Genomic DNA, 25,268 nt, shown 5'->3' with positions numbered 1-25,268 from the left:
CCTGCCATAGCCTCTCAAAGTGCTGTGATTATAGACATGAGTCACTATGCCCAGCCAAAAAAAATTTAATCTAAAATGATCTTAGACTATGTAGAGGAGTTGCAAGAATCTTGTATACCGTTTACCTAGATTCACAAATTGAAAACATTTTGCTATATTTGCTTTATTGTGTTTACTCTCTCTCTATAGGTATCATTTTTCCCCTAAATCATTTGCTAGTTTGCCCCTAACTACCTCTGTGTATATTTCCTAAAAGCAAGGACATTTCCTTATATAATTATAATAGTACATTATCAAATTAAAGAAATTTAACATTGATATTCGGTTATCTGATATAGTCTATATTCAGATATTCTTTTTTCTTTCTTTCTTTTTTTTTTGAGACAGAGTTTTGCTCTTGGTGCCCAGGCTGGAGTGTAATGGCACAATCTGACTCACCGCAACCTCCACCTCCTGGGTTCAAGCGATTCTTCTGCCTCAGCCTCCTGAGTGGCTTGGATTACAGACATGCACCACCATGCCTGGCTAATTTTGTATTTTTAGTAGAGATAGGGTTCCTCCATGTTAGTCTGACTGATCTCGAATTCCTGAACCCAGGTGATCCACCCACCTCGCCTCCCAGAGTGCTGGGATTATAGGCGTGAGCCACTGTGCAAGGCCTATTCAGATGTTCTGATAATGATTTTCATAGCATTTTTTTTCCTGGTCCAGGATCCAGTCTGGAAAGGCAGTTTTAAGCAAGATGTAGTATATGAAATACATTTTAGAAAGATCACCTCACTTCAATGTGGGGGGTGGACTGGAAATATCTGTAAACACAGGCAGAAAGATTGTAATAGTCTAAGATGAGAAATGATAACATACTAGCTGCTGAAATAGAGACACATCAACTATAAAAGATTTTCAGTAGAATCCATAAAATCTGAAGATGATATAAAAATTTGGAGATGGTACAGCAGGTGAGTGAGAAAGATAATTTGAGAATGACTCCCAGGTTTCTGGCTTGAAGGAAGGACTATATGAATTATGAGAGAGTTTTAGAAGATATCAAATGATGTAAACAGTAAGAGGCATCTTTGGGAGAAAAAAGATACCGAATGAATTAAAATAAGAATTAAAGAGCAGATATGTGAAGGGGACTCATGATTAGAGATATATACTTGGGAATCATCAGTATTATTGTAAATGAAGTGAAAGGAGTAGTTGATAGAACAAGTTTTGTGGAAACAGAGAACTAGAAGGAGTGACAGGAAGTAGAAATACTTGAGGAAAAAGCAGAGGAAGAAGAGCCAACAAAGAAATAGAGAAGGAAGGAGAAGAGAGTAGTATTTTGGAAGTGAGTTAAAGGAGGATGTCAATAATTGAAGATGCTAAGTAGACTCCAAGTAGGTTGTGTATTGAAAATAGTCATTTGGAGTTGTCAGTTGGAAGCTTATTGGTATCCTTACTAAAGCAGCCTCAGTAAGGCAGCAGGAACATGAGCTAGATCAGAGGATAGAAGGCTGAGAAGGATGAAGTGGGGACAAATAGAGTTGCTTATTTTTTTAAGAAATTTGGCTCTGAAGAGCAGTAGAGATAAGAAACTGGCTGAATCTAGTGAAGATATTTTTCTTCTTTTCCTTAAGTAAATGGGATGCTCCTGGAAAAGAGTTTCTGGTTTTATATCTTTTGAAGTTTATGGAATGATTTGGGATTATTCTTGATGTTATGGCACTATTTGTGTAATGAACTAAGAAATTTTTAAAAAGGATTTCTTTGACTTGAAATTTTAAAAAGTTTATTGAGGAAAATTTGAAATATACTCAGAGAGAAACTAGTATCTTTTATATACAGCCCCAAGTTTTAACAGCTAATGTTTTTGTCAGTCTTTTTCACCTTGAGCTATTTTAATGCAATTCCAGATACCTTGTCATTTTACCTATAATTGCCTAAGTAAAGATTATGATTTTACATGATTTTCTTTGCATGATTTTTGCAGATAGGTTTCTAAGTAGTCCCACTTTAGGATCCAGAAGTAAAACTGAATTGTTAATGTTACAGAAGAATTACTTATCTAGCAGTGGATTTATCAAAGCATTCCTTAATGTGTGATAAAATTTCATATAAATTTTCAAGATTACATAGTATATAATCTGAGGTTGACTTAGGAACATCTATGCTGAGGAACCTCAAATACTGTATAAAATATAATTCTGAAAAAATTTTACCGTTTTTTAAATTTCTCTATTCACTTCCACTTCTGTCCACCCTACTGTAGTAACTTAACTGTCCTCCTTGCTTCTAGTATTTCATATTCTAATTCATCTTCCATATCCATAGAATTCATTTTCTAAAACACAAATATGATAATCCTGTTATATCCCTGTTTAAAAATATCTGGCTAATTTCAAGTTCTTAGTAAAGTTCTTCATAACTAGGCCCTTTCTGTCCCATCTCTGACTCCATTCCTTCCATACCTTTTGGGTGTAATTGTACTGTTTGCTGGTTTTTGACCCACTGTGTGTGTGTGTGTGTGTGCTTTCCACTTAAGATGTTCCTTCTGACAGAAATGCTCTCTCCACCAGTCCATTTTCTGATTGGAAAACTCCCACTGCTTTTTTGAGATTTAGCTAAAATCTCACGTGTTACCTTCTTTTTGGTAGCTTTCCTTGACACCAATTTTGACCGAATTATATAATCCCTTATCTGCATTCTTGTAATACTTGTTATAGCCCTTATAACTCTTACACAGTATGCTGTAGTTATTTACATTCTTATCTCTTATGCATACCCTCACCTTCCACCCTTACCTGACTACAAACTGTAGGTTGTCCCAGCAGCCAGCACCGTGCCTGTTAAATAATAGGAATTCAGTAATAGTTCATTGAAATTAATCAAATTATTAACAGACATAAGATCTGCTTATTTATCTTACAGGCAGAATTAGACAGAAAAAGAATAGCAAACAAGAAAGATTGGTTAACACAGTGAGCTGAGTGTTAAAACAGTGGAAAACGGTATGGGTGAGAAGATATTTTCACATATTAGCTTCAAAAGGCTGTTAAGCTTAAGGAGGTTTCTGTGAGAAAAATACATTTCAGCAAATGTAACAATCTGTAGGGAGACCTTGGTTTAAGGGGCCATAGGTTGTGGTAAACACAACAGTTCTTTACATATTTTGTCTTTGTCTAATTTTTAAAATAAAATGTTTATAATGTGTCACAATTTTGAAAAATATTTTCTATTCCCTTTTTGTAAGTTCTGTTGTAGTTTTTCCTCAGACCACTAGAATGCACTATAATGCAGTATTTTGTGTTTGAAAATGTTCTTTTTTAACATATATATAGAAGATATAAACTCCATAACATTTTATTGCCACTATTATTTTAAAAGCTTTAATATAATCTGTCTTCAGGCTAGTTACATTCAGTTGCTATTTTGACTTCTAGCAGGTATTATTACTTTGTCTTATGGTAAATGAAGTGTGTTTCTGGAAAAGTAAGAGATTGATAGTTACATTTAGAACCTTGTTTACTTTCTAGTAACTGCAAGTTGAATTAATGTCTGTAAATCTTACCTTACAATGATCAGTATTATTACAAATACAATGAACTAGATTTGCAAACATTTAGTCCAGTGACAAAATCTTTGTGGTTAAGAAACACATTGTGAATGGATATTCTAAATAATTTGGACCAAACACATTTACTAAAAATTAAATATATATACATATAGTTAATTAACCAAATAACAACAAAATTGTCTCCCTTCTGCCTCAGTTCATTGACTTTCTTTCCCAAGGATATCTTATTAACTGATATCTTATGTATAATTCCAAAAAGGTTCATATGCAATAGATATGTAACTTTTAAAAAATGTATGGAGACATACATAGTATTTTGTACGTTTTACTTTTTGCTTAAGAGATCAGTTCGTTGGCATACGAGTATTTTTTTTCTTATTGTGTACATTTTACTGTAAAACATTTCATACATATGTGAAGATATAAGGACTATTGTAAAAAATACTCATGTAACCTACCTTAAGAAATAGGACGTCAGCTGTCTATAATTTTCATAGGTTTTCTTAGAATTCCTCTCTATAGAAAACTTTGTTGTTTTTTTTTCTATTGTGACTGCAAAATGATTATTTTTGCAAAATAATCAAAGATTTCAATATTTTACATATTTGAGCAAATAATTTTTCATTTCCTTTCTACTTTTCTTTTTTTCTTTTTCTTTTTTTTTTTTTTGAGATAGGGTCTCACTCTGTCATCCAGGCTGGAGTTCAGTGGCACGATCTTGGCTCACTCACTGAAGCCTCCACTGCTTGGCTTTAAGCAATTCTCCCACCTCAGCTTCCTGAGTAACTGGGATTACAGGTGTGCAGCACCACACCTGGCTGATTTTTGAATTTTTTAGTGAAGACAGCATTTCATCATGTTGGCCAGGTTGGTCTCAAATTCCTGACCTCTGGTGATCCACCTGCCTTGGCTCCCAAAGTGTTGGGATTACAGGTGTGAACCCTCGTGCCTGGCCACTACTTTTCTTAAATTATAAGAAAACCTAATGGTAGCTGCTCAATTAGGTTTTTATAAAGAAAAAAAACCTTAAATTTGGTTGTTATGCTTTCCTTCCTTTATTACTTTATTATTTTGGTTTTTCAAATTATTGTTGTTTATATTAATATCCCAGTCTTAACACATTGAATATTTATTATAAGTGGTCTCAGTATTTTGGGGAGACAACAAGTGAAAATATACAAATGTATTAAGCAAGTATTGCCATTTTTAGTCACGCTTTTAAAAATTTCTACATTAGCTGAGTTATTTTTCTAGTCTTAGATGGTTAAATCCGAGATGGTTAAATCAGATGGTTAAATCCTGTTAACCAGAATGATGACATTCTGTCAACTTTGAAAATAAGACAAGACAGTTTTATTCTCATTTACAGTTCTTTTTGAGTAAAAGACAAAGGATATCTTGACTAGTTCGAAAAAAAATTCATTTCTACTGGAATGTCTTATTCAACATTGATGATTTGGGCTGGAGTCCCCCTCACCCTTGGATTATACAGTATAATGCATATTTGGCAAATCATGATTATCTGACAAGGCACATAATATTGTAGATGATTTTTCTTTTTAAAAAGCTCAATTTTTTTTGAGAAAAGTCTTTTACAAATTTATTTCACAATCCAAACCTTTTTTTTTTTTTTTTAACTGTTTTTGATAGTAAAATTAGCTTTGACAGATACCAGGAAAATATGAATACTACAGAAACTAGGATGTTATATAGTTCATTTTATTATTACAGAAAGAAGAGTTATGATTCCCAGAGTTATTCCTTTATTTTGTTATAAGGATACTTGATGGTATAACAACAACAGCAACAACGAAAAAGGCAAGCGCTTTTGTATTACAGCTTTGACACCATGGAAAGCTATGAGCCTTTGAAAGTTCTAGGAGTGTTCAGCCCAGACTACTAAACACTTATGACTACTATTGCATATATGAAAGTTAATTTAAATATATTTTAAGATGGTTTGTGTTTTCTCATTTCTTTGTTAGAGCCAAATACCACAAGTTGAAATATGGGACAGAATTGAATCAGGGAGATATGAAGCCCCCAAGCTATGATTCTGGTAAGCTAATTTTAAAGAAAGTTTAAATGATAAAAAGAAGTTAATGTCTAGTATTTTCTAGCAACAACGTTTATAACTGTAAGTTTCTAATTATTTGCATGTTAGTTATTTTTTCTGACCTGCTTGTCTTTTGGCACCAATCATTTAGTGTCATTTAGATCGTTTTCCACCACCTTCCAACCTCTTGCCCTTTCTTTTAGTTCCCCATTTTCTGCTTAAGTTCTACACTTACTGAAAGGATCAGAGTTCATGGAGTAACATGCACCAACATAACTTTGTCTTGCTGGGTCTGCCCAGCATTAATGGGAACTTCGAGATGTGCAGTACAAAGTACATCATTTCCTTGAAATCCTGAGAAAGAGTAGGAAATACGGAGATAAGAGATTTCTTCTTAAAGCACAGAGGAATTCCTCATCCCATAAACTTAATTCTTCAATTTCAGGTGGAAAACTGTTTCAGTCTTTCTTGTCGACAGGAGTTTCTGTAACTAGAACATGTTTTAACAACAGCTTAAGTATTTATTACATTTTTGAGTTATTTCTTCCTTTTCCTTCTCCTACTTCTTCATACCATGAAACAATGCAAAATAGTACTTGTAAATAATCAGATATTAAGGAATATAGATATGATTCACTTGTTAAGTAGATATTAGGGAAGAATGACAAAAATTAATCAAAAGTTATCAGTCATGTTTCAGATAGTTACATTTTTGGCATAATTTCAGATTAAATTTCCCAATTAGGTATCTGAAGACATTAATGTTCATTTATATCATTTAATGAAATATGTACCTTGTGTTAGAGGCTTTATATATATATATATTCACTTTAATTCTTAAAATAGTTATTCAATAAAGATAATATTTATTTGCATTTTACATATGTGAAATTTAAATTCAGTGAAGTGGAGAAACCTGCCCAACGTCACACAAATATTAAGTAATGATAGAATATAGAGCTGAATCTAGGTCTTTCTGACTCCAGAATACATATTCTTACCATTTTATCATACTGCTTCTATATTTGACGATGTATGAAAGAACTTTCCAAAATGAGTTCTAAATGTACTGCCAATTTTATAGATTCATTGTAGTAATGTATTAATGCATTTTCTCAGTTGAATATTAAATGCTTGAGATCTAGAGCAATGCAGTTGATCACTGGTGTATTTTTTTCCTTTGTTTTTAAATTATTCTGTCTTTTACTTGAGTGTCTGTTCTTATAATCTGAGACATGTGTACATTTCAAAATAATTTTTAAAAAAAATCTAGGCTATTTGTTAACAACTTTTCTAAAATGATATTAACTGACCTTAAAAGGTTTTTATTTCTTAAGTTTTGGATATCAATTTAAGAGAACAGAAGCCTAGGTGCAATATATTTTAAAAATGTTTATAAGTAAACATGACTGACTGCAGTGGCTAATGCCTGTAATCCCACTGTGGGAGGCCAAAGTGGGAGGATTGCTTGGGCTAGGAGTTTGAGACCAGCCTGGGCAACATAGCAAGACCCTGTCTCTACAAAAAAAAATTTAAAAATTAGCTGGGCATGGTGGCACATGCCTGTAGTTCTAGCTACTGGGAAGACTGAGGTGGAAGGATCACTTCAGCTCAGGAGTTTGAGGTTAGGTTACAGTGCCCTATGATTTTGTCACTACATTCCAGTCTGAGTGACAGAGTGAGATCCTGTCTCTCTTTTTTTTTTTTGGAGATGGAATCTTACTCTGTTGCCACGCTGGAGTGCAGTGGCGCAATCTCAGCTTGCTGCAACCTCTGCCTCCTGGGTTCAAGTGATTCTCCTGCCTCAGCCTCCCAAATAGCTGGGACTATAGGTGCATGCCACCATGCTCAGCTAATTTTGTATTTTTATTAGAGACAGAGTTTCACCATGTTGGCCAGGATAGTCTCCATCTTCTGACCTCGTGATCCGCCTGCCTCGGCCTCCCAACATGCTGGGATTACAGACATGAGCCACTGCACCTGGCTCAGATCCTGTCTCTTAAAAACTTTTTTAAAAGTTTATAAGTAAATAGCACAGCTCAGTAGAAAGTGTTTGGGCTTTAAAAGCAGATAGATGCAAATTTGACTCTGCCCCAACATTTTAAATTGCCGTGATACTACTTAATTTCTCTATGGTTACTCCATTCCTGATCTGTAAACTAGGAAATATTCTGGGAATACTACCTAACTCTAATGTTTATTTTCTTAATATACAATGCCTAGTTATTCTCAGTATACAATACTTAGTTAGTACCTAGTATCGTTCCATCTATCTATCTTTCTAACCATCCATTCATCTTACAAATAATTACATTATAGTATTTTTCTCATTTTGGAAAGTTTTTCAGATCCAGTACCAAATCCAGTGACTAAGACAACAATGCTCTGTTGGATTTTTACAGGGAAGATAGACAGTTAAAGAAGTGATTACAATAATATATGACATGTATAATGGAGAAATAATAAGTGTTATTGAGTACAGTAGCACAAATCTAGTCAAGTGGTCAAGAAGGGCTTCTTGGAGGAAGTGATGTTTAATTTTGACATCTGAAGGACAAGTAGGAATTAGGGCAAGTAGACTGACTAAATATTTGTTGAATTGAATGGGAGATGGGAAAAAGGCAGAGTATTAGCAGCAAAGCTTCTGAGGTAAGACTACAGCACGTTTGAGAAATAGGATACCTGGATAGTAGTGGGAGGAGGGAAGGAATGTTTCCAGATGTAGATAGAGAGTTAGTTAGCTGGAGGGTAAAATATGTTATAAGGGCCTTGTGAAACATGTTAAGTAGTTCACGCTTAGGAATATTCTAAGCATTTGAAGAAGGAAAGCATTTGAAGGATCTCTTTTTTTATTTTTTATTTTAATTTAATTTAATTTTATTTTTTTGAGATGCAGTCTTGCTCAGTCGCCAGACTGGAGTGCAGTGGTGCAATCTCGGCTCACTGCAACCTCCGCCTCCTGGGTTCAAGCAATTCTCCACCTCAGCCTCCTGAGTAGCTGGGACCACAGGCGCATGCCACCACGCCCAGCTAATTTTTGTATTTATTTTAGTAGAGACTGGGTTTTGCCATGTTGGCCAGGATGGTCTCGATCTCTTGACCTTGTGATCTGCGCGCCTCAGCCTCCCAAAGTGCTGGGATTACAGGCATGAGCCACCGCGCCCAGCCAGGATCTTAATTACAGTTTATCATCAGGTTTACTCTTGGATTACATGGGCTGTAGTGTGGAATATGGATTAGAGAGGAGCAATGTTGGAGATGAGGCAGCTGATTAGAGGACTGTTGCAGCAACTTGGGCGAATGAGGAAGGTTTCCTTGACAAGGGCGTATTCAGGAAATATTTAGGAAGTAAAATCTGCAGGAACTAGTTTTTTTTATATATATAAATTTGATTTTATGCTGATCTTCTCTCTATTATTCCAATTTTAGTATATGTGCTGCCAACGCAAGCATAGGAACTACTTTTCGATTGGATGTAGGGAGTGAAAAAAGGATGAGTCAGAAGTGACTCCCACATTTGTAGTTTAAGCAACTAGACCAGAAGTAGGCTTGGAAAATGGTGGGTTCAGTTTTGGATTTATTTCTTGAATAACCAAGTGAAAATGGCTAGTAGACAGTTGAGTGTGTGGATCTGGAGCTCAAGTCAGAAGTATGGATGTGTTTGATACATAAATTTGAGAGACATCAACATGTGGTACTGGTGGCACTCAAGGCCGTTGGAGTCGAAACGATCACCCAGGAACTGTATGTGAGGTAAGATTACATAAAATGGAATCCTGAGGAATGACATTTAAAAGACTGGTAGAAGAATAGAAACATGAAAAGGAACCTGATACAGAGTACATTAATGGTAGGAGGAAAACCAGGAGACCAAAGAAACCAAGAGAAGAGAAGGTTTCCAGAAGGAAGGACTGTTCAACACTACTGATTAATTCCCAGAGGGCTGAAGAATATCTCTAGGACTTTGTGACACACGGGACACTGAGAACTTTAAGCAGTTTTAGGAGAGAGGTGAGGGCAGAAACAAAGTGAGTATAGTCAGCTTTCAGGAAGCTTAGGTTGTGAAGGTAAAAGAGAAATTAGAGGGCAGTAGCTAGAAGGACACGTGTATGTGTGTGTGTGTGCATGCACGCATGCACATGTGTGTTATGTGTCTTAGAGGAGTAACCTATAAAAGGGAAAGAGTAGAGATACTCAAAATAGGAAGATAATCTGAAGAAGTGATAGGGATTGGATTCCAAGCATAGCTGGAGAATGGCAGGAAGAGCATGTCTTTTATCATTACCAAGAGAGAATGTAGGAAGTTAGGTTAACAGGTTTATAGATTTGGATTTCTGTTTGGTGGTGGATATTTAAGGAAATGTCCATAAATGATAGCTTTATGTATGAGATAGGATTATATTTAAGGAAATGTCCATAAATGATAGCTTTATGTATGAGATAGGATTATCTGCTGAGAGTGGGTCAGGTGTTTAAGAAAAGTAGAGAAGGTTTAAATGCTAATGGTAAACAGGAAGACTAACTTTCTAGGAAATAGTAGGATTGAGAAAAGCTAAGGGTCCAGTTGAGGTGTGTGATCATGAGTGTATGTAGAGGCAGTAGCTGCACATTTGGTAGCCTGGGTGAAGTCAGAGAGAATGCAGTTAGTTAACAGTTGAATTCACGAATTCGTGGAGAGACAAAGGGACAAAAAATTGGCAAAGGAATGATTGAAATGATAACCCATGAACTAAAACTGGAGAGGGAAGGAAGTGAAGACACAAGGAGGCTGGCTAATGGGTGAGTTAAAAATAAGGGGTAGATTCTGGTCTAGAGCAGGTCAGCAAACTTTAAAGGGCCAGATGGTAAATATTTTGGGATGTGCAGGCTGTTTATTGCAGCTGCTCAACTCTGCCACTGTAACATGGAAGCATTCATAGACAGTACATAAATGAATGGACGTGTCTGTATTATAAAAACAGGTGGTAGGCTGGATTTGACATGCAGGCAGTAGTGTGCTGGCCCCTGGCTAGAGGTCCCAGCTAAATTAAAAAACTAGTGAATTTAGGGAAAAAAGAAAGAAAAAAGAACTAGTGAATTGGGAGTAATTGAGCCTGACGGGTATGCTTAGAGAATCAGTTTGCATCTATGATAGTTCTTCATAATGACAAGACCTAAGATATGACAGCTAGGGAGGGTGGTGGCTGTGGAGAGGCAGAAGTGGATCACCTACATGCATGTTGATTTCATTCAAGATGATGTAGAAGTTTGGTGGCAGAAGCATGTGAGCCAGATTTGGAGGGTTATCTAGGGATTTATAGATGACAGTGATAAGGACTAGGAAGTGGCAGAAAGGGTATATTCAAATAGCATAACCCTTAAGGAAGCAGGGATTTTTTTTTTCATTCTTTGTTCTTTTATCTATTTACCATATTTTCCTGAAACTGATAATTCAGACATTTTCTGAAACATTTTTCATGAAAATTTACTTTTCCTTTCTAAATTTTTTTTAGTCCCACTTCCAAACCATCATATTTCTACTTTAGGAGAATATTGTATCAGACTATGTTAAAATCTATTTATTTTTGATATTTCAGTCTCTCTTATTTAATGTTAGAAGCCAGGTAGTTGTTGAAAGTTGAATATATGTATCCAGTGTGATAAAGTCTTTCAATTGAGAAGTTTAGACCGTTTACATTTATTATGATTACTGATACGGTTAGGTTAATGCTACCACCTTTGTAGTTTGTTTCCTTTTGTTCAGTCTGTTCCAATTTCTTTTCTTTCTTTTGCAGCCTTCTTTTGAATGAATCAGATATTTCTTATGATTCAATTTTATATCTTTTATATATATATATTTTCTCCTTTTCTTCGGCCCTTCCCTGAGACAGTTTTATCTCTTGCTGACTTAATAGCAATAACTCTTATTTTAGTAGTTGCTTTAGGGCTTACAAGGCACATCTTTAACTTACTACAGTCTATTTTCAAGTGATAATATACCACTTCATGGATAGTACAATAACCTTATAATAGTGTACTTCCGTTTCTCTTCTTCCAGTCTTTGTGCTATTGTTGTCATGTATTTTACTTCTATGTATGTGATAAACCACACACTACATTTATTTTTTTCCAGCAGTCTATTGTCTTTTAAAGATCTTTAAATAATAATATGAAAAAAATTCCCAATGCTTTTAATTTCTTTGTGTAGATCTGTGTTTCCACGTTATTTTCCTTCAACCATAAAGCCTTCCTCTCACATATATTGTAATATGGAATGCTAGTAATTAATTTTTGCAGCTTTTCTATGTCTGAAAAAGTCTTTATTTTTGCTCATAGGCATTATCTCTGATGAGATATCTGCTGTTGCCCTTATTTTTGTTCCTCTGTATATAATGTGACCTTTTTTTCTGGCTGCTTTTAGGATTTTCTCTTTATCATTGGTTCTAAATGATTTTATTTATTATTGTTACCTGGTATAGTTAGCCCTCCTACATATTTCTTATGCTTGGGATTGAGTTTCTTCGATCTATGGGTTTATAGTTTTCACGGAATTTGGAACTTTTCAGCCATTATTTCTTCAGATACTGTTTTTGTTCCTCCCTGGGCTATGATCTGATAACTATCTAGGTGGTGTCTGGGTTGGTCATGAGGTTCACCTGTTTGCTTCCCTGTTCTCTCAGGTATTACTGTCCTTTGTTGCGTGATGTCCAATGTTTTCAAAACCATTGTTTCATCTGTTTTGTTTTATAGTTGTTTCAGCAGATGGGTAAATCTAGTGTCTATTACTCCAGTTTGACTGGAAATAGCAGTCAAATACTTTTGATATCACCAGGAAATTAAACTGTTATCTATATTAAAATCCTCACTTTTATATAACGTCACTTTTTGAACTCAGCAAGGCAAGAATGAATGTGATAGTTGATGACTACTTACTGACCATGGAAAGAACTGTGAGTTTACCCTGAATAAGGAATATAAGAGCTATTTGACTTTGGGTTTCTTTTTTTAACCTCAATTTTTTTTTTTTTTTTTGAGATGGAGTCTCTAGCTCTGTTGCCGAGGCTGGAGTGCAGTGGCATAATCTTGGTTCACTGCAACCTTCACTTCCTGGGTTCAAATGATTCTCCTGTCTCAACCTCCCTAGTAGCTGGGATTACAGGCATGCACCACCATGCCAAGCTAATTTTTGTTTTTTTAAGACAGAGGCTCACTCTCTTGCCCAGGCTGGTGTGCAGTGGTGTGATTTTTACGCAGTGCAACCTCCGCTTCCCAGGTTCAAGTGATTCTCCTGCCTCGGCCTCCTGAGTAGCTGGGATTACAGGGGTGAGCCACCGCACCTAGCCTCCAGCTAATTTTTGTGTTTTTTAGTAGAGATGTTTTATATTTTTACCACGTTGGCCAGGCTGGTCTTGAACTCCTGAGTTCCAGGGATCCACCGACCTTGGCCTCCTAGAGTGCTGGGATTGCAGGCATGAAGCACCGCGCTCAGCCGTAACCTCAGATGTTACTTAGCGAGTCAGATTTTATCTCAGTATAAGAATATACTTATTTTTTTGGCTGGATGTGGTGGCTTGTGCCTGTAATCCCAGGACTTGGGGAGGCCGAGGAGGGTGGACCACAAGGTCAGGAGATGGAGACCATCTTGGCCAACATGGTGAAACCTATCTCTAATAAAAATACAAAAATTAGCTGGGCGTGGTAGTGCATGCCTGTAATCCTGGCTACTCAGAAAGCTGAGGCAGGAGAATCGCTTGAACCAGGGAGTTGGAGGTTGCAGTGAGCTGAGATTGTGCCACTGCACTCCAGCAGCCTCAAGACAGAGTAAGATTTCGTCTCAAAACAAAAAAACAAAACACTTTTTTTTAAAGAGGATAGGGTGCATTCTTATTTGATTCTTATTAAGATATAATTTACATACCATAAAAGTCACCCTTTTTAGTGTTTTTTTTTTTATAAATAATCCCCTTGAACTTTCTACTCTATTCCATTGATTCGTCTTTTCTAGTTTTATATTATTATTATTATTGTTTTTTAAATTATACTTTAATTTCTGTGATACATGTGCAGAACGTGCAGGTTTGTTATGTAGTTATACATGTGCCATGGTGGTTTGCTGCATCTATCACCCCATCATCTACATTTGGTATTTCTCCTAATGCTATCCCTCCTCTAGCACCCTACCCCCTGTTATCCCTTCTTTAGTCCCCCACCCACCAACAGGCCCCAGTATATGATGTTCCCCTCCCTCTGTCCATGTGTTCTCATTGTTCAACACCCACTTGTTGAGTGAGAACGTGCACTGTTTGGTTTTCTGTTCTTGTGTCAGTTTGCTTAGAATGATGGTTTCCAGCTTCATCCATGTCCCTCTAAAGGACATGAACTCATCCTTTTTTATGGCTGCATAGTATTCCATGATGTATATGTGCCATGTTTTCTTTATCCACAACTCTCTACCTCTCTACTCTAATCCCCTGGCAACCAGTAGTCTTGTTTTCCATTTCTGTAGTTTTGCCTTTTCTAGAAAGTCATGTGAATTTCAGAATCTTACAGAATGTAGCTTTTTGATTCTGGCTTATCTCACCTAGAATAATGCATTTGAGATTTGTGTATGTTGGTTTGTATCAGTAATTCATTCTTTGTTCTTCTTGAGTAGTATTCCATTGAATTACTGTATCACACTTTTGTAATATCACTGGCTGCCAAAATATGCACAAGCAGTTGAGTATATTTGAGGATGGCAAAGAAAGGATTTAGCCGTATTCTGATGGGAGATTTAATGATCTCAAAACTTCATTTCACATCTGAAGTCTTGAAATGGCAATGTAAATGTTTTTACTTGGCTAGTACAGGTTATTAACTTGACTTAAGAAGGGGATATATTGGAACATACTATGTTACATACCCAGATCCTGAATTTGTGGTCAGTGGAAACAAGAGGTATTTGTTTTCCCTTAGTTTGGGGATATTGCTTTTGTCTCCTTCTTTTTTTCTTTCTTTCTTTTTTTTTCTTTCTTTTTTTTTTTTTTTTACATATATGCTCTTTGAAGTTATCATAAAGTAATTAGCTTCTTTTTGAAGTTAATTTAATTCCCCTTATTTTCTACCTGCCTTTCCAGTCTACTCTGCTTCTGTTTCTTTGGTATATCATAGAACTAAGCGTAGTTATTTAGAGTTGTTTTAGAAGAAAAACAAACATGCAAGATTTAATTCTTACTTTTATTCATGTATTTCTCTAATTTCCTATGTAGTGATATCATGTGAAGGAAAATGCTCGGGCTCTGGAATGAAACAGAAGTTCAAAACTTACCACTGTGTTTCTAACCTGAAAATTACCTTCCAAAACTCAGCTTTCTTATCTTTAAAATGAGGCTAAGTACCTATCTTTGAGGTTGTAAGGAATAAAAGAGACAGTGTATGTGTTTTTAACACAGTATGTAGTAAATACTTAATTTTTTTTTTTTTTTTTTTGATATGGAGTCTCACTTTGTTCCCAGGCTGGAGTGCAGTGGCGCGATCTCGGCTCACTGCAACCTCCACCTCCTGGGTTCAAGCAATTCTCCTGCCTCAGCCTCCCGTGTAGCTGGGACTACAGGTGCACACCACCATGCCTAGCTAATTTTTTGTATTTTTAGTGAGACAGGGTTTCACTGTGTTAGCCAGGATGGTCTTGATCTCCTGACCTTGTGATCTGCCTGCCTTGGCCTCCCAAGGTGCTGGGATTATAGGTGTGAGCCACAGTGCCTGGCCAGTAAATACTTAATTTCAAATGTCACCAAATAAATTTTACCAGTCCCTTTTGTATCTCCATTTAAATAAGATCCTATACAGTTCAGCAGTTTTTTAGAGTTTGATCAAGGGCTGAGGAAAGTATGTACTTTTTTTGTACTGTTAATGTAGAACCATAGTGTAGTTTGGAGATTGTGCAGTCCAGACTTACCATAGGGAAAGTTCTTTTTACCATCTTCTAGAAAGGACTCTGCTTTTACCTAATGATGAATTTAAGCTTTAAAATGTTTAGGAGGTTTTCTTTCAAACAATGTCATTAAAAGAATACTTGAGGTTTTTAAATGTAATAGTTAATGAAGGAAACAGGTTTGGATTGAGATTGTTATATATCTGCTCTTTACCAAATTGGTTTTTCTACCATCATTCCTCAGGATTTTGTTCTAGTTCTTTTTTTAAAAAAAAATATTTATTTATATAAAAAAAAAAGATAAAAGATAAAAAACAAAAAATATTTATTTATTTATTCATTTTTTTTCTTTTTTTGAGACAGAATCTCCCTCTGTTGCCTAGGCTTGTGTGCGGTGGCATGATCACAGCTCACTGCAGCCTTGACTTCCTGGGCTCAGGTTATCCTCCTACCTCAGCCTCCCTAATTGCTAGGACTACAGCTGCATGCCACTGTGCCCAGATAAAATTTTTTTTTTCTTTTTTTAGAGACAGGGTTTACTCCATGTTGTCCAGGCTGATCTCAAACTCCTGGGTTCTAGAGATACACTTGTCTTGACCTCCCAAATTGCTGGGATTATAGGTGTGAACCACTATGCTCAGCCATTATTTATTTTTAATTTTTGTGGGTACATAGTAGGTATATATATTTATGGGGTACATGAGATATTTTGATACAGGCATGCAATGTGTAAAAATCACATCATGGAAAATGGGCTATCCATCCTCTGAAGCATTTATCCTTTGTGTTACAAATAATCCAGTTATACTCCTAGTTATTTTTAAATGTTCAATTATTATTATTATTGACATGTTCTAGTTCTGATATGCTACTTTATAATACTTTTATTTGGCTCTCATTTTGTGACTTGATTGGATAATTCTTTGTTCTGAAGAAAAATTCTCAGTCTAGTTAAAGGTAGGGAAAATGTATTTATTTTAGTTCTGCTACTCAGGGAAATCCAGTAGCAATAATTTTTCTTAGAATTTTGTTATAGAAATTACAGTTAAAAAACAGAACTCGCATTGTCCTAACACATACCTTACAGTTGCAGTTACATATTCTTAATCTTATAAACGTTTATTGGACGTTATTAATGAATTGAGATGCCCTCTAATACATAAAACAAGTCAGTTTTATTATCCCTTAATGTTTTCCAGATGAAGGTAATGAAACAGAAGTGCAGCCACAACAAAACAGCCAGTTAATGTGGAAACAAGGTCGACAACTACTCAGACAGTAAGTGTCCCAAGGTCGAACTTAAAAATGGTTGAAGACAAGAAACATTTTTACAAAGTTAATTTTACTGTGTGTTTTCAAGTCAGATGAATATTTTATCTGTTATTATTATTAGATGGATGCTGTGAAAAAGCTTAATTGAATTACTATTCCTTTTTCATATTAAACCCTTTTTCTGTGTGGTGGAATTTATATAGTTAAAAGAATTCTATACCTTTAAAGTTATTCTTTTCATTACATCTTTTATGCATGAATATAAACATTTTAATATATATGCAGTTGGTGTTTATGTGCAATTTTGTTATGTTTTAAAACTTTTAAATAATTGGAGAACTTTTTGAATTCTCCAAATTTGCAAATACTGCCTAACATATACTTTATTGATTGATTGATTGATTGATTGCTTGATTGAGACTGAGTCTCACTCTGTTGCCCAGGCTGGAGTGTGGTTTCACGATCTCGGCTCACTGCAACCTCTGCCTCCTGGGCTTAAGTGATTCTCCTGCCTCAGCCTCCCAAGTAGCTGGGACTACAACTGTGTGCCACCATGCCTGGCTATTTTATTTGTATTTTTGTAGAGATAGTGTTTTGCTATGTTGGCTAGGCTCTTCTGGAACTCTTAACCTCAAGTGATCTGCTCGCCTTGGCCACCCAAAGTGCTGGGATTACAGGTGTGAGCCACCGCACCTGGTCAGCTTTCTTCCATAAAATATTAATATGTATTTGAGACAACAAAGAGTAAACAAAGATGGATTGATCTGATATCAAGAGTAGACTAGATTCACCGGCTCAGTGCCTGGTTCTTGAATGCTACCTTTGAAATGCCTCAGTAAAAGGAAATTTGCTACCTGTTGTTTGAAGGTTGATTATAAGTTGTTTAAACCCAAGGTTTCCAAAGTCAATATATAGCAGCTATTCCTTTTGACTATGGAAAGAGAATCTTAAAATGTCTTCACATATCTATTTTTTAATCTAGACAGAAGAAAATGAGGTATTTTCTGATATTTAATAAGTAGATTTTTACTAATGCCCACGCTTTGATCTTAAATATGACTTATACGTCTTCCTTTTTTAAATAGGTGTGTTCTTAGAATGCTAATCTTTTTTTTTTAAACAAGAAATGGTTTCATAATGAGCTATACAAGAGATATTTTCAGAAACTTTAAAGGACCCATAACTCTTCAGAGTAAAGGTATCATTTTATCAATGAATGAGGAAGTAACTATTTAGTAAAACCAGCTTATCTATGGCAAGAGCAGTTTTGAAACAGGTATTTGTAATGTGATTTTGTTGCCAAAGTGAGGTATGTCTCAAATATTATTTGTTAAAAATGGAAAAATATAACATCCTTGAAGCAGTTTTCGAGAAGAACTTTAAATTTAGGGAATTTGGGAATTTATTATTTAAATTTTAATCGAGACCTCTCTTAAATAATGGATGGGATTGAAAAATGAGCATCTTGATTTGATAAGATACACTTACTCCCTTTGATCACGTATATTTTTGACATAGGTCTTTCAGTTGTAATAACCAAGACCAAATCTTGCAATAAACTTAATTTAAACTGCTAATCTCATCAACCTTTGTTTTCTTCTTTCATCCAGTAGACTCAGTGCCTGCTTATAAGTTTATGTCTAATGTTTGTCTATCATGTTTACTAATGGCATTTACCATTTTCATGGTCCTGCCACTGCCACTTTGGCCTTTTTTGGTCAACTTTCATGTTAATATGTATTGAGTACTTTTTATATGCCAAGTACAATATTAGGTACGTCTGTTTTAGGGGATAGAAAACAGATTCAGGAGAATTAAAGTTATACAAGTAAGTTGCAGAAATAGGACCCAGACCTAGCTCTCAGTGCAAAGCCTTTGCTCTTTTTTCTGTGCCACTGCCTTTCAGTAACATACACACGTGTGTCCACACACCCTCTACGTGCCACAATTTAATTGCAGTCTATTTTTATTTTAAAGTTATCTCAGGATAGAAGCTTCTATACTGTAGATGTGACTCGAGAAATACTTCTTGTGTGTAATGAAGGAGACCATATATGCTAGGAACATTCTGCCTGGATCACAAACTATACATGACAAATGTAAAAAAAAAAAAAAAAAAAAACTACTAGAATAACTATTATAAAATACTAATTTGATAGAGTCTGGGAGTGAGCTAGCTTCAATCTAGCCTAAAGGAAAGAATGTGCTATTGGATATATTAAAGACCAGCTTCTTCTTATGGTAAATGTAATGAATGGTGTATTGTATAGTTCTCTCATTTTTCTCAGTGACTGTAGAGGCTGGTACTGCAAGAGACAGCTCCATCTGCAGCTGAAAGATAGCATAGTACTGTACTGTTAAGTTTTATGCAGGCAATGAGTTTAAATAAATGCTTTTATTTACATATGAAATTATAGAATACTGATTCCAGTATGACTGAACTGTAAGGATCCTCTTCACACAGGTATCTACAGGAGGTGGGTTATACAGATACTATTCTAGATGTGAAATCTAAACGAGTGCGAGCTTTGTTGGGCTTTTCAAGTGATGTCACTGACAGGGAAGATGACAAAAATCAGGAATCATTTGTAAATGGCACAGAGGCTGAAATTAAAGAGACGGCAATGATTGGGTAAGTATTTTGTCTGGGAAGTGTTTTAGCTATAATTAGTTCTTATTAAATATTTTTGGTTTTATGGGCATTATTTGTACTTTCAGGTAGTGACATAGAAATAATTATAATTTAATAAATATTCTAAAATTTTGTTTGATTAGAAGGTAACACATAAGGATTGGAGTTATCATTTATGACTTTTAAATCAAGAATACTATTATTTATGATATTTGCTTCAAATTTATGTATTTAATACAAATTTTAGTATATTGTCCTAATCACTAAGTAAAACTTCAGAAAACATTTTGTTTGAAAATTCAGTACAATCTGTAAGAACAAAATTTCATGATTGGTGATCCAGAAATCACAAAAGTACCTCAAATTATTTAGAAGTAATCCTGCTTTTTCACCACTTTTGTTTATCTCATAATGCTGTAATTTATCTTTCCTTTGATATAAAATATACATTATAAGTGACAGCTTAAGTGTGAAAAATTCATTAGCCATTTGAAATATTTTGTTTTCCATTTTGGATTATGTATCATACAATCATATATAATTCTACTTAAAATAAGCGTAAATGTTCAACAAAGAGATTTTTCTTTATTGGAAAAAAACTTCCATGATTGTTAATTGAATAAAAAGTCAAAAATTCTGTGAATGTCTAAGTATGATTTTTATTTTGACACTTGTTTAGGAAGGAAGAATGGTTTTAATTGAGCTCTATGAATTTTCTGGTGAGAAGATAGTTCCTGTTATTTGGAATATAAACTAAAATTATGGGATTAGGTAAAGGTTCACTGTGGGACTTTTATAAACAAAGGTCTGTGGAGCCTTCTAAAATGTATTCATTAATAATTAATACATTTCCAACTTTGTAAGCTGCATTAAAAAATATATTAACTTGTATTTGTAAATGTAAGGCATGGTATTTCTCTGTATAGACGTAGACTGTGTGGACATTATCTATTTTTATGTTATGGGTCAACATAAGTCATCAAATTAACTTAGATAGTATAATTTATTTTATTTTATTTTTTTTGAGACGTTTTGCTTTGTTGCCAGGCTGGAGTGCAGTGATGCCATCTTGGCTCACTGCAGCCTCCGCCTCCCAGGTTCAAGTGATTCTTCTGCCTTAGCCTCCCAAGTAGCTGGGACTACAGGCATGTACCACTATGCCCAGCTAATTTTTTGCATTTTTAGTAGAGACGGGTTTTCACCATGTTGACCAGGATGGTCTTGATCTCTTGACCTCGTGATCTGCCCACCTCAGCCTCCCAAAGTGTTGGGATTAGAGGCGTGAGCCACCATGCCTGGCTGATAGTATAAATGTTTTTAAGAGCTATAATGCATACTTTAATAACCTTCAGTAAAGACTTTCAGGGAAGACCACTTGTGTGTGTTTTGGCCTTGATCTGTCCTTTAAGAATGACCAGGATATTGTTGCTAATCTGTCAGATTTCAGTAGGGATAAAGGGTCAGGAGAGGGTGATACCAAACAGAAAGCTCTAAGCAGATTTGAAATTTAAGATAGATCTGTTTTGAAAATTTTGTCCATAGTAGTTTATATATATATTATATATAATATATAATATATTTTTTCCTTCAGGAAAATTCTCTCTGTCTAAAAGATTACCTAATAAACTGGAGAGAAATCTTCTTGTTCTGGCTATTGGAACCTTTACTAAATTTATTTTGAGGGAACTAAATTCAAGTCATATATTTGAAAATTCAATTATTTCTAAAAGATTAATGGCTTATTAATCAACAGGGTCAAGTCTTACAATAATGTTAATTTGACTAGTGTATTTCTTTTAGTAACTTTATATACACATTTTCTCTTCTTACTTTAGTTCTTGAGCAGAAATACAAGATTGCATCAGAGAAAAATGACATATTTGTTATTTTCTTAGGTGTGAAAACTTATGTAAGAGGTTAGAGAGAGTTGCAGAGAGGATAAGAGTAGAGAAAAATGGAGGTAGAGATAATATATTTTTTAAAAAAGAAATACATTAAGGTTGGTGTAAGGATCAAAATAATACTGAATCAGGAAGGGGAGTTCTTTACATTAGATTACCACTAATCTAAGTAAATATGAGTGGCCAGGCATGGTGGCTCACGCCTATAATCCCAGCACTTTGGGAGACTGAGGCTGAGGTGGTGGATCACTTGGGCTCAGGAGTTAGAGACCAGCTTGGGCAACATAGTGGATCCCCATCTCTGTTGAAAATACAAAAATTAGCCGAGTGTGGTGGCTTCCGCCGATAATCCTAGCTACTTTGGAGGCTGAAGCTGAAGAATTGCATGAACCTGGGAGGCAGAGGTTGGAGCGAATTAGATCATGCTACTGTGCTCCAGCCTGGGCAACAGAGTGAGATTTGTCTCCAGGTAGGTAGATAGATAGGTAGGTAAGTAGGTAAATAGATAGGATTACAAAGTACTTAAAAGAGTATCTACAGCCTGTATTGCTTTTTAAATTTATCTATGAGAATGTAATTGATAAGAATCAATGTAGATAATGTGATTTGGGATTCATAGTTACCATATAAACAGAAGTTAATGCAACATGTCATGGGTTAATTCTTATATTGAAGTTAAAAACATTAACTAAGCAGGATATACATGTTTTACACCAGAAAATCTGAGTTAACAGATTCTGCCTCCGTGCTGGATAATTTCAAATTCCTTGAAAGTGCAGCTGCAGATTTCAGTGATGAAGATGAAGATGATGACGTTGATGGAAGAGAGAAAAGTGTCATTGATACTTCAACAGTGAGTTACATAACTCATACAATATAAATATTTTTAGGGACTATAATACATACTACATAATGCATAAAAGAATCCATGGTCTTTAATCTTAACCTCTAGCTTTTTCTTTTTCATGAATTTGGGGCGAGTTTTTAATATTGATTTCAAATTAAGAATATTTTTTGTATAGTAGCTTTCTCTTGAAATTCCTTACTGTTTGATTTTTTGTTCATTCACTGAACAGGACAGTTTTCTATGGGGCAGATGAATATAGTAAATACTGTATGTTATAACAATGCAGGGTTATTGCTTGCTATACAGAATAGAACTGACAGACACATTATGGTGCCTGATGGTGACTAGCACCAGCTCCAATATATGCAGTTTTTGTCTTGTCAGGATTGTTTTGGTAGATAAATTCTGCAAACTTTCAGAACTCTTCTATTAGATTTCTTCACAATTGTGTAGGGTTCTTCTCAAGTTTTGTTCAGAAGTTTATAAGCTTATTGACTTTCCCATGGCAGTTTCTTGGAATGAGAGATGTCTCTTAGTAGCCACTTCTTCTTTCTCTTCCCTTCTCCATTTTCTTCTCTTCTTCCCTCTTTCCCCTATTCCTCTGTCTTCACTTTTCTCCCCTTCTCCCTTCTCTCACTTCTTCCTTCTTTCTCCTACTCCTTTTCCTTCTTTTTTAAGTAAGAGATGAGGACACATTTTGCTTTGTCTAGGAAAATGTTTACATTTCTCCTCTTTCACATTTATTTGTGAATAGAGAGGAAAGTAAAGTAATATAAAGCAGATTGGGCCTCTAGCTAAAAGACTTGGGTTAAGCTCCAGTTCTGCCAGTATTTGTGTTTCTTAATGCTTCAGGCTTAGTTTTTTCATTTGTAAAATGTGGATTGTAATAAATAACCATCTTTACCATGGAGGATTTTGTGAGGAATAAAGAGACACTATGTGCGAAAATGATCTATTTAACTTACAAAGTGCTTTTTAAGTGTAACCTCTCTGTTTTTTATGCCTTCTGCTTCATGGGCTCCATCAGAGACTTTCAAATTATTACTGTCAGATTATTATTTTCTCTGACCATTATTCAGTAGTACTTTGGTAATACAGCACTGCCATGGAAATTATTTGAACTTCAAGTAGTAACTTACAATTTTTCTTATCCAAACAAGTAGTAATAGCATGTGTCTTAATTTACTGTAGTAAAAGGCAAAGCCTAAACTTCTGTGACACTTTTTCTGTGCCCTAATCATCTGGAAATTGTGTAGCCCCTTGTTATTTCTATGGGATGATTGCATTGAGATATTATTTTTCCATCAAAATACTTTATTCGTAGCTCAGTATTAAATAATGCCTTGAATCACGATGCTATATATTTCTGTAAGTTAGTGATATCAATTTAAATATTTTAACAGTTCATAAATATTAAAACTATTACATATGATCTTATTAGAGATTCCTAACCCACAGACATAATAAATATACTCTCTTCTAATTAGTACAGATCATAGCAGTTCTGTGCTGGGTGCAGTGGCTTGTGCCTGTAATCCCAGCTATTCAGGAGGCTGAAGTGGGAGGATCACTTGAGGCCAGGAGTTTGGGACCAGCCTAGGCAACATAGCAAGACTCCATCTCTAAAAAAAAATTTTTTTCTTAATTAGCCTTGTGCAATAGCACACACCTGTAGTTCCAGCTACCCAGGAGACTGAGGAAGGAGGATCACTTGAGACCAGGAATTTGATGTTGCAGTGAGCCATGATCATGCTACTGCACTGGAAAACTTTTTTAGAAAAAAATATTTTTAAGCAAATTAATCACTGGTTTTAACAGTTTTGCTTAGTTTTACATTATATTACATTAATTTTCCAGCTACAGTCAAATAGCTACATGCCAAAAGGACTGTAAAAATCTAATTCTGTGTAGCAGTGAATAAGCATAACAGAAAATTTATTGCATTTTTTAGGAAAGCTAAAAGTTATCCTATTAAAATGTCAAGTAGAACAAGTTTGTAAAATGTTTATTTATTTAATCAAAATAATTTAATAAACTCAGCTAAGAAAATAGAGAAACATAAAGCTCTTAGAAACTGTTGTTGTATTTAGGCTGTTACACAGGAGTGTCTTCAAAGCCTCATATCCTCTTCTCTTTTCTTTGCCATTTTTGGAGTTTGGGTTACATGCTGGATTATTTTCCTCCTCTAAATTGTCTTCTTTTTCTTCATCATCTGCCTCTTCACTTTTTTTTTTTTTTTTTTTTTTTTTTTTTTTTTGAGACAGAGCAGAGCTTTGCTCTTGTTGCCCGGGCTGGAGTGCAGTGGCACGATCTCGACTCACTGCAACCTCAGCCTCCTGAGTAGCCAGGATTATAGGCATGCGCCACCATGCCCAGCTAATTTTTTGTATTTTTAGTAGAGACAGGGTTTCATCATGTTGGCCAGGCTGGTCTCGAACTCCTGACCTCAAGTGATCCATCTGCCTTGGCCTCTCAAAGTGCAGGGATTACAGGTATGAGCCATTGTACCCAGCCCTTATTTTTCTTTACTGTCATTATTATCAGCATTCTTGTTATCACTAGCTAAGTATAATAACAACCTTGAGATTATACATGCATGTCAGAAGCAATCAGTTTCAAACTGTGAAGGCTAACTTCTGCAGCAACATCTAGTCTCCACATTCAGAAACTTCAGGAGGAAAAAGAATGGAAATAAGAGCTATTAATTATTTTTTTAGCCACAGTATAAAGAATCTCATGTTCCTTTATGTTATGGCCCTACTGATGGTTTTTGAAGTGACAGTTTATTTATTTATTTTTTCTGATCTGCTTAGACACCCTATGCAGCCCATAACTTATTTGGTTTTGTCTTAATTTCTTCAATTGATTCATAAGCTCATTGAAGGTAGGAGTGGAGTGGAACCTTCTATGTCAGGAATAAAAGTAATATATGCTTGTTATTACAAACTCTACCCCTTCCTGTTCTAATCTTGTTCTCCACTGATAAACACAATTAATTTTTCTTCTATACCTAAACATTAAAAGTAAAGGACTTTTGGTTTATTTATTTAAAGTGGGATACTTGGTAAATAGTAATCTGCAATGACAGTAATAAATATGCCATTTA

The 25,268-nt window shown here is 35.1% G+C and overlaps 1 protein-coding gene across 2 annotated transcripts in view; it reads left to right on the top strand.

The window, feature by feature from the left end:
• The window catches only part of STRN (striatin), a 133,048-nt gene that overhangs the window by 53,172 nt on the left and 54,608 nt on the right, over positions 1–25,268 (top strand). For both annotated transcript variants that reach the window (XM_012475494.2, XM_012475493.2), the window contains exons 3-6: positions 5,548–5,621; positions 16,710–16,788; positions 19,247–19,414; positions 22,033–22,168. In XM_012475494.2, coding sequence (XP_012330917.1) covers positions 5,548–5,621; positions 16,710–16,788; positions 19,247–19,414; positions 22,033–22,168 — 457 coding nt within the window. The remainder of the gene's footprint in view (positions 1–5,547; positions 5,622–16,709; positions 16,789–19,246; positions 19,415–22,032; positions 22,169–25,268) is intronic.

This window comes from Aotus nancymaae, unplaced genomic scaffold (assembly GCF_030222135.1).
Source record: "Aotus nancymaae isolate 86718 unplaced genomic scaffold, 86718_ANA_hifiasm-v0.15.2.pri h1tg000057l, whole genome shotgun sequence".
In the NCBI taxonomy this organism is placed as follows: Eukaryota; Metazoa; Chordata; class Mammalia; order Primates; family Aotidae; genus Aotus; species Aotus nancymaae.
This window is presented reverse-complemented; position numbering and strand designations above follow the sequence as displayed.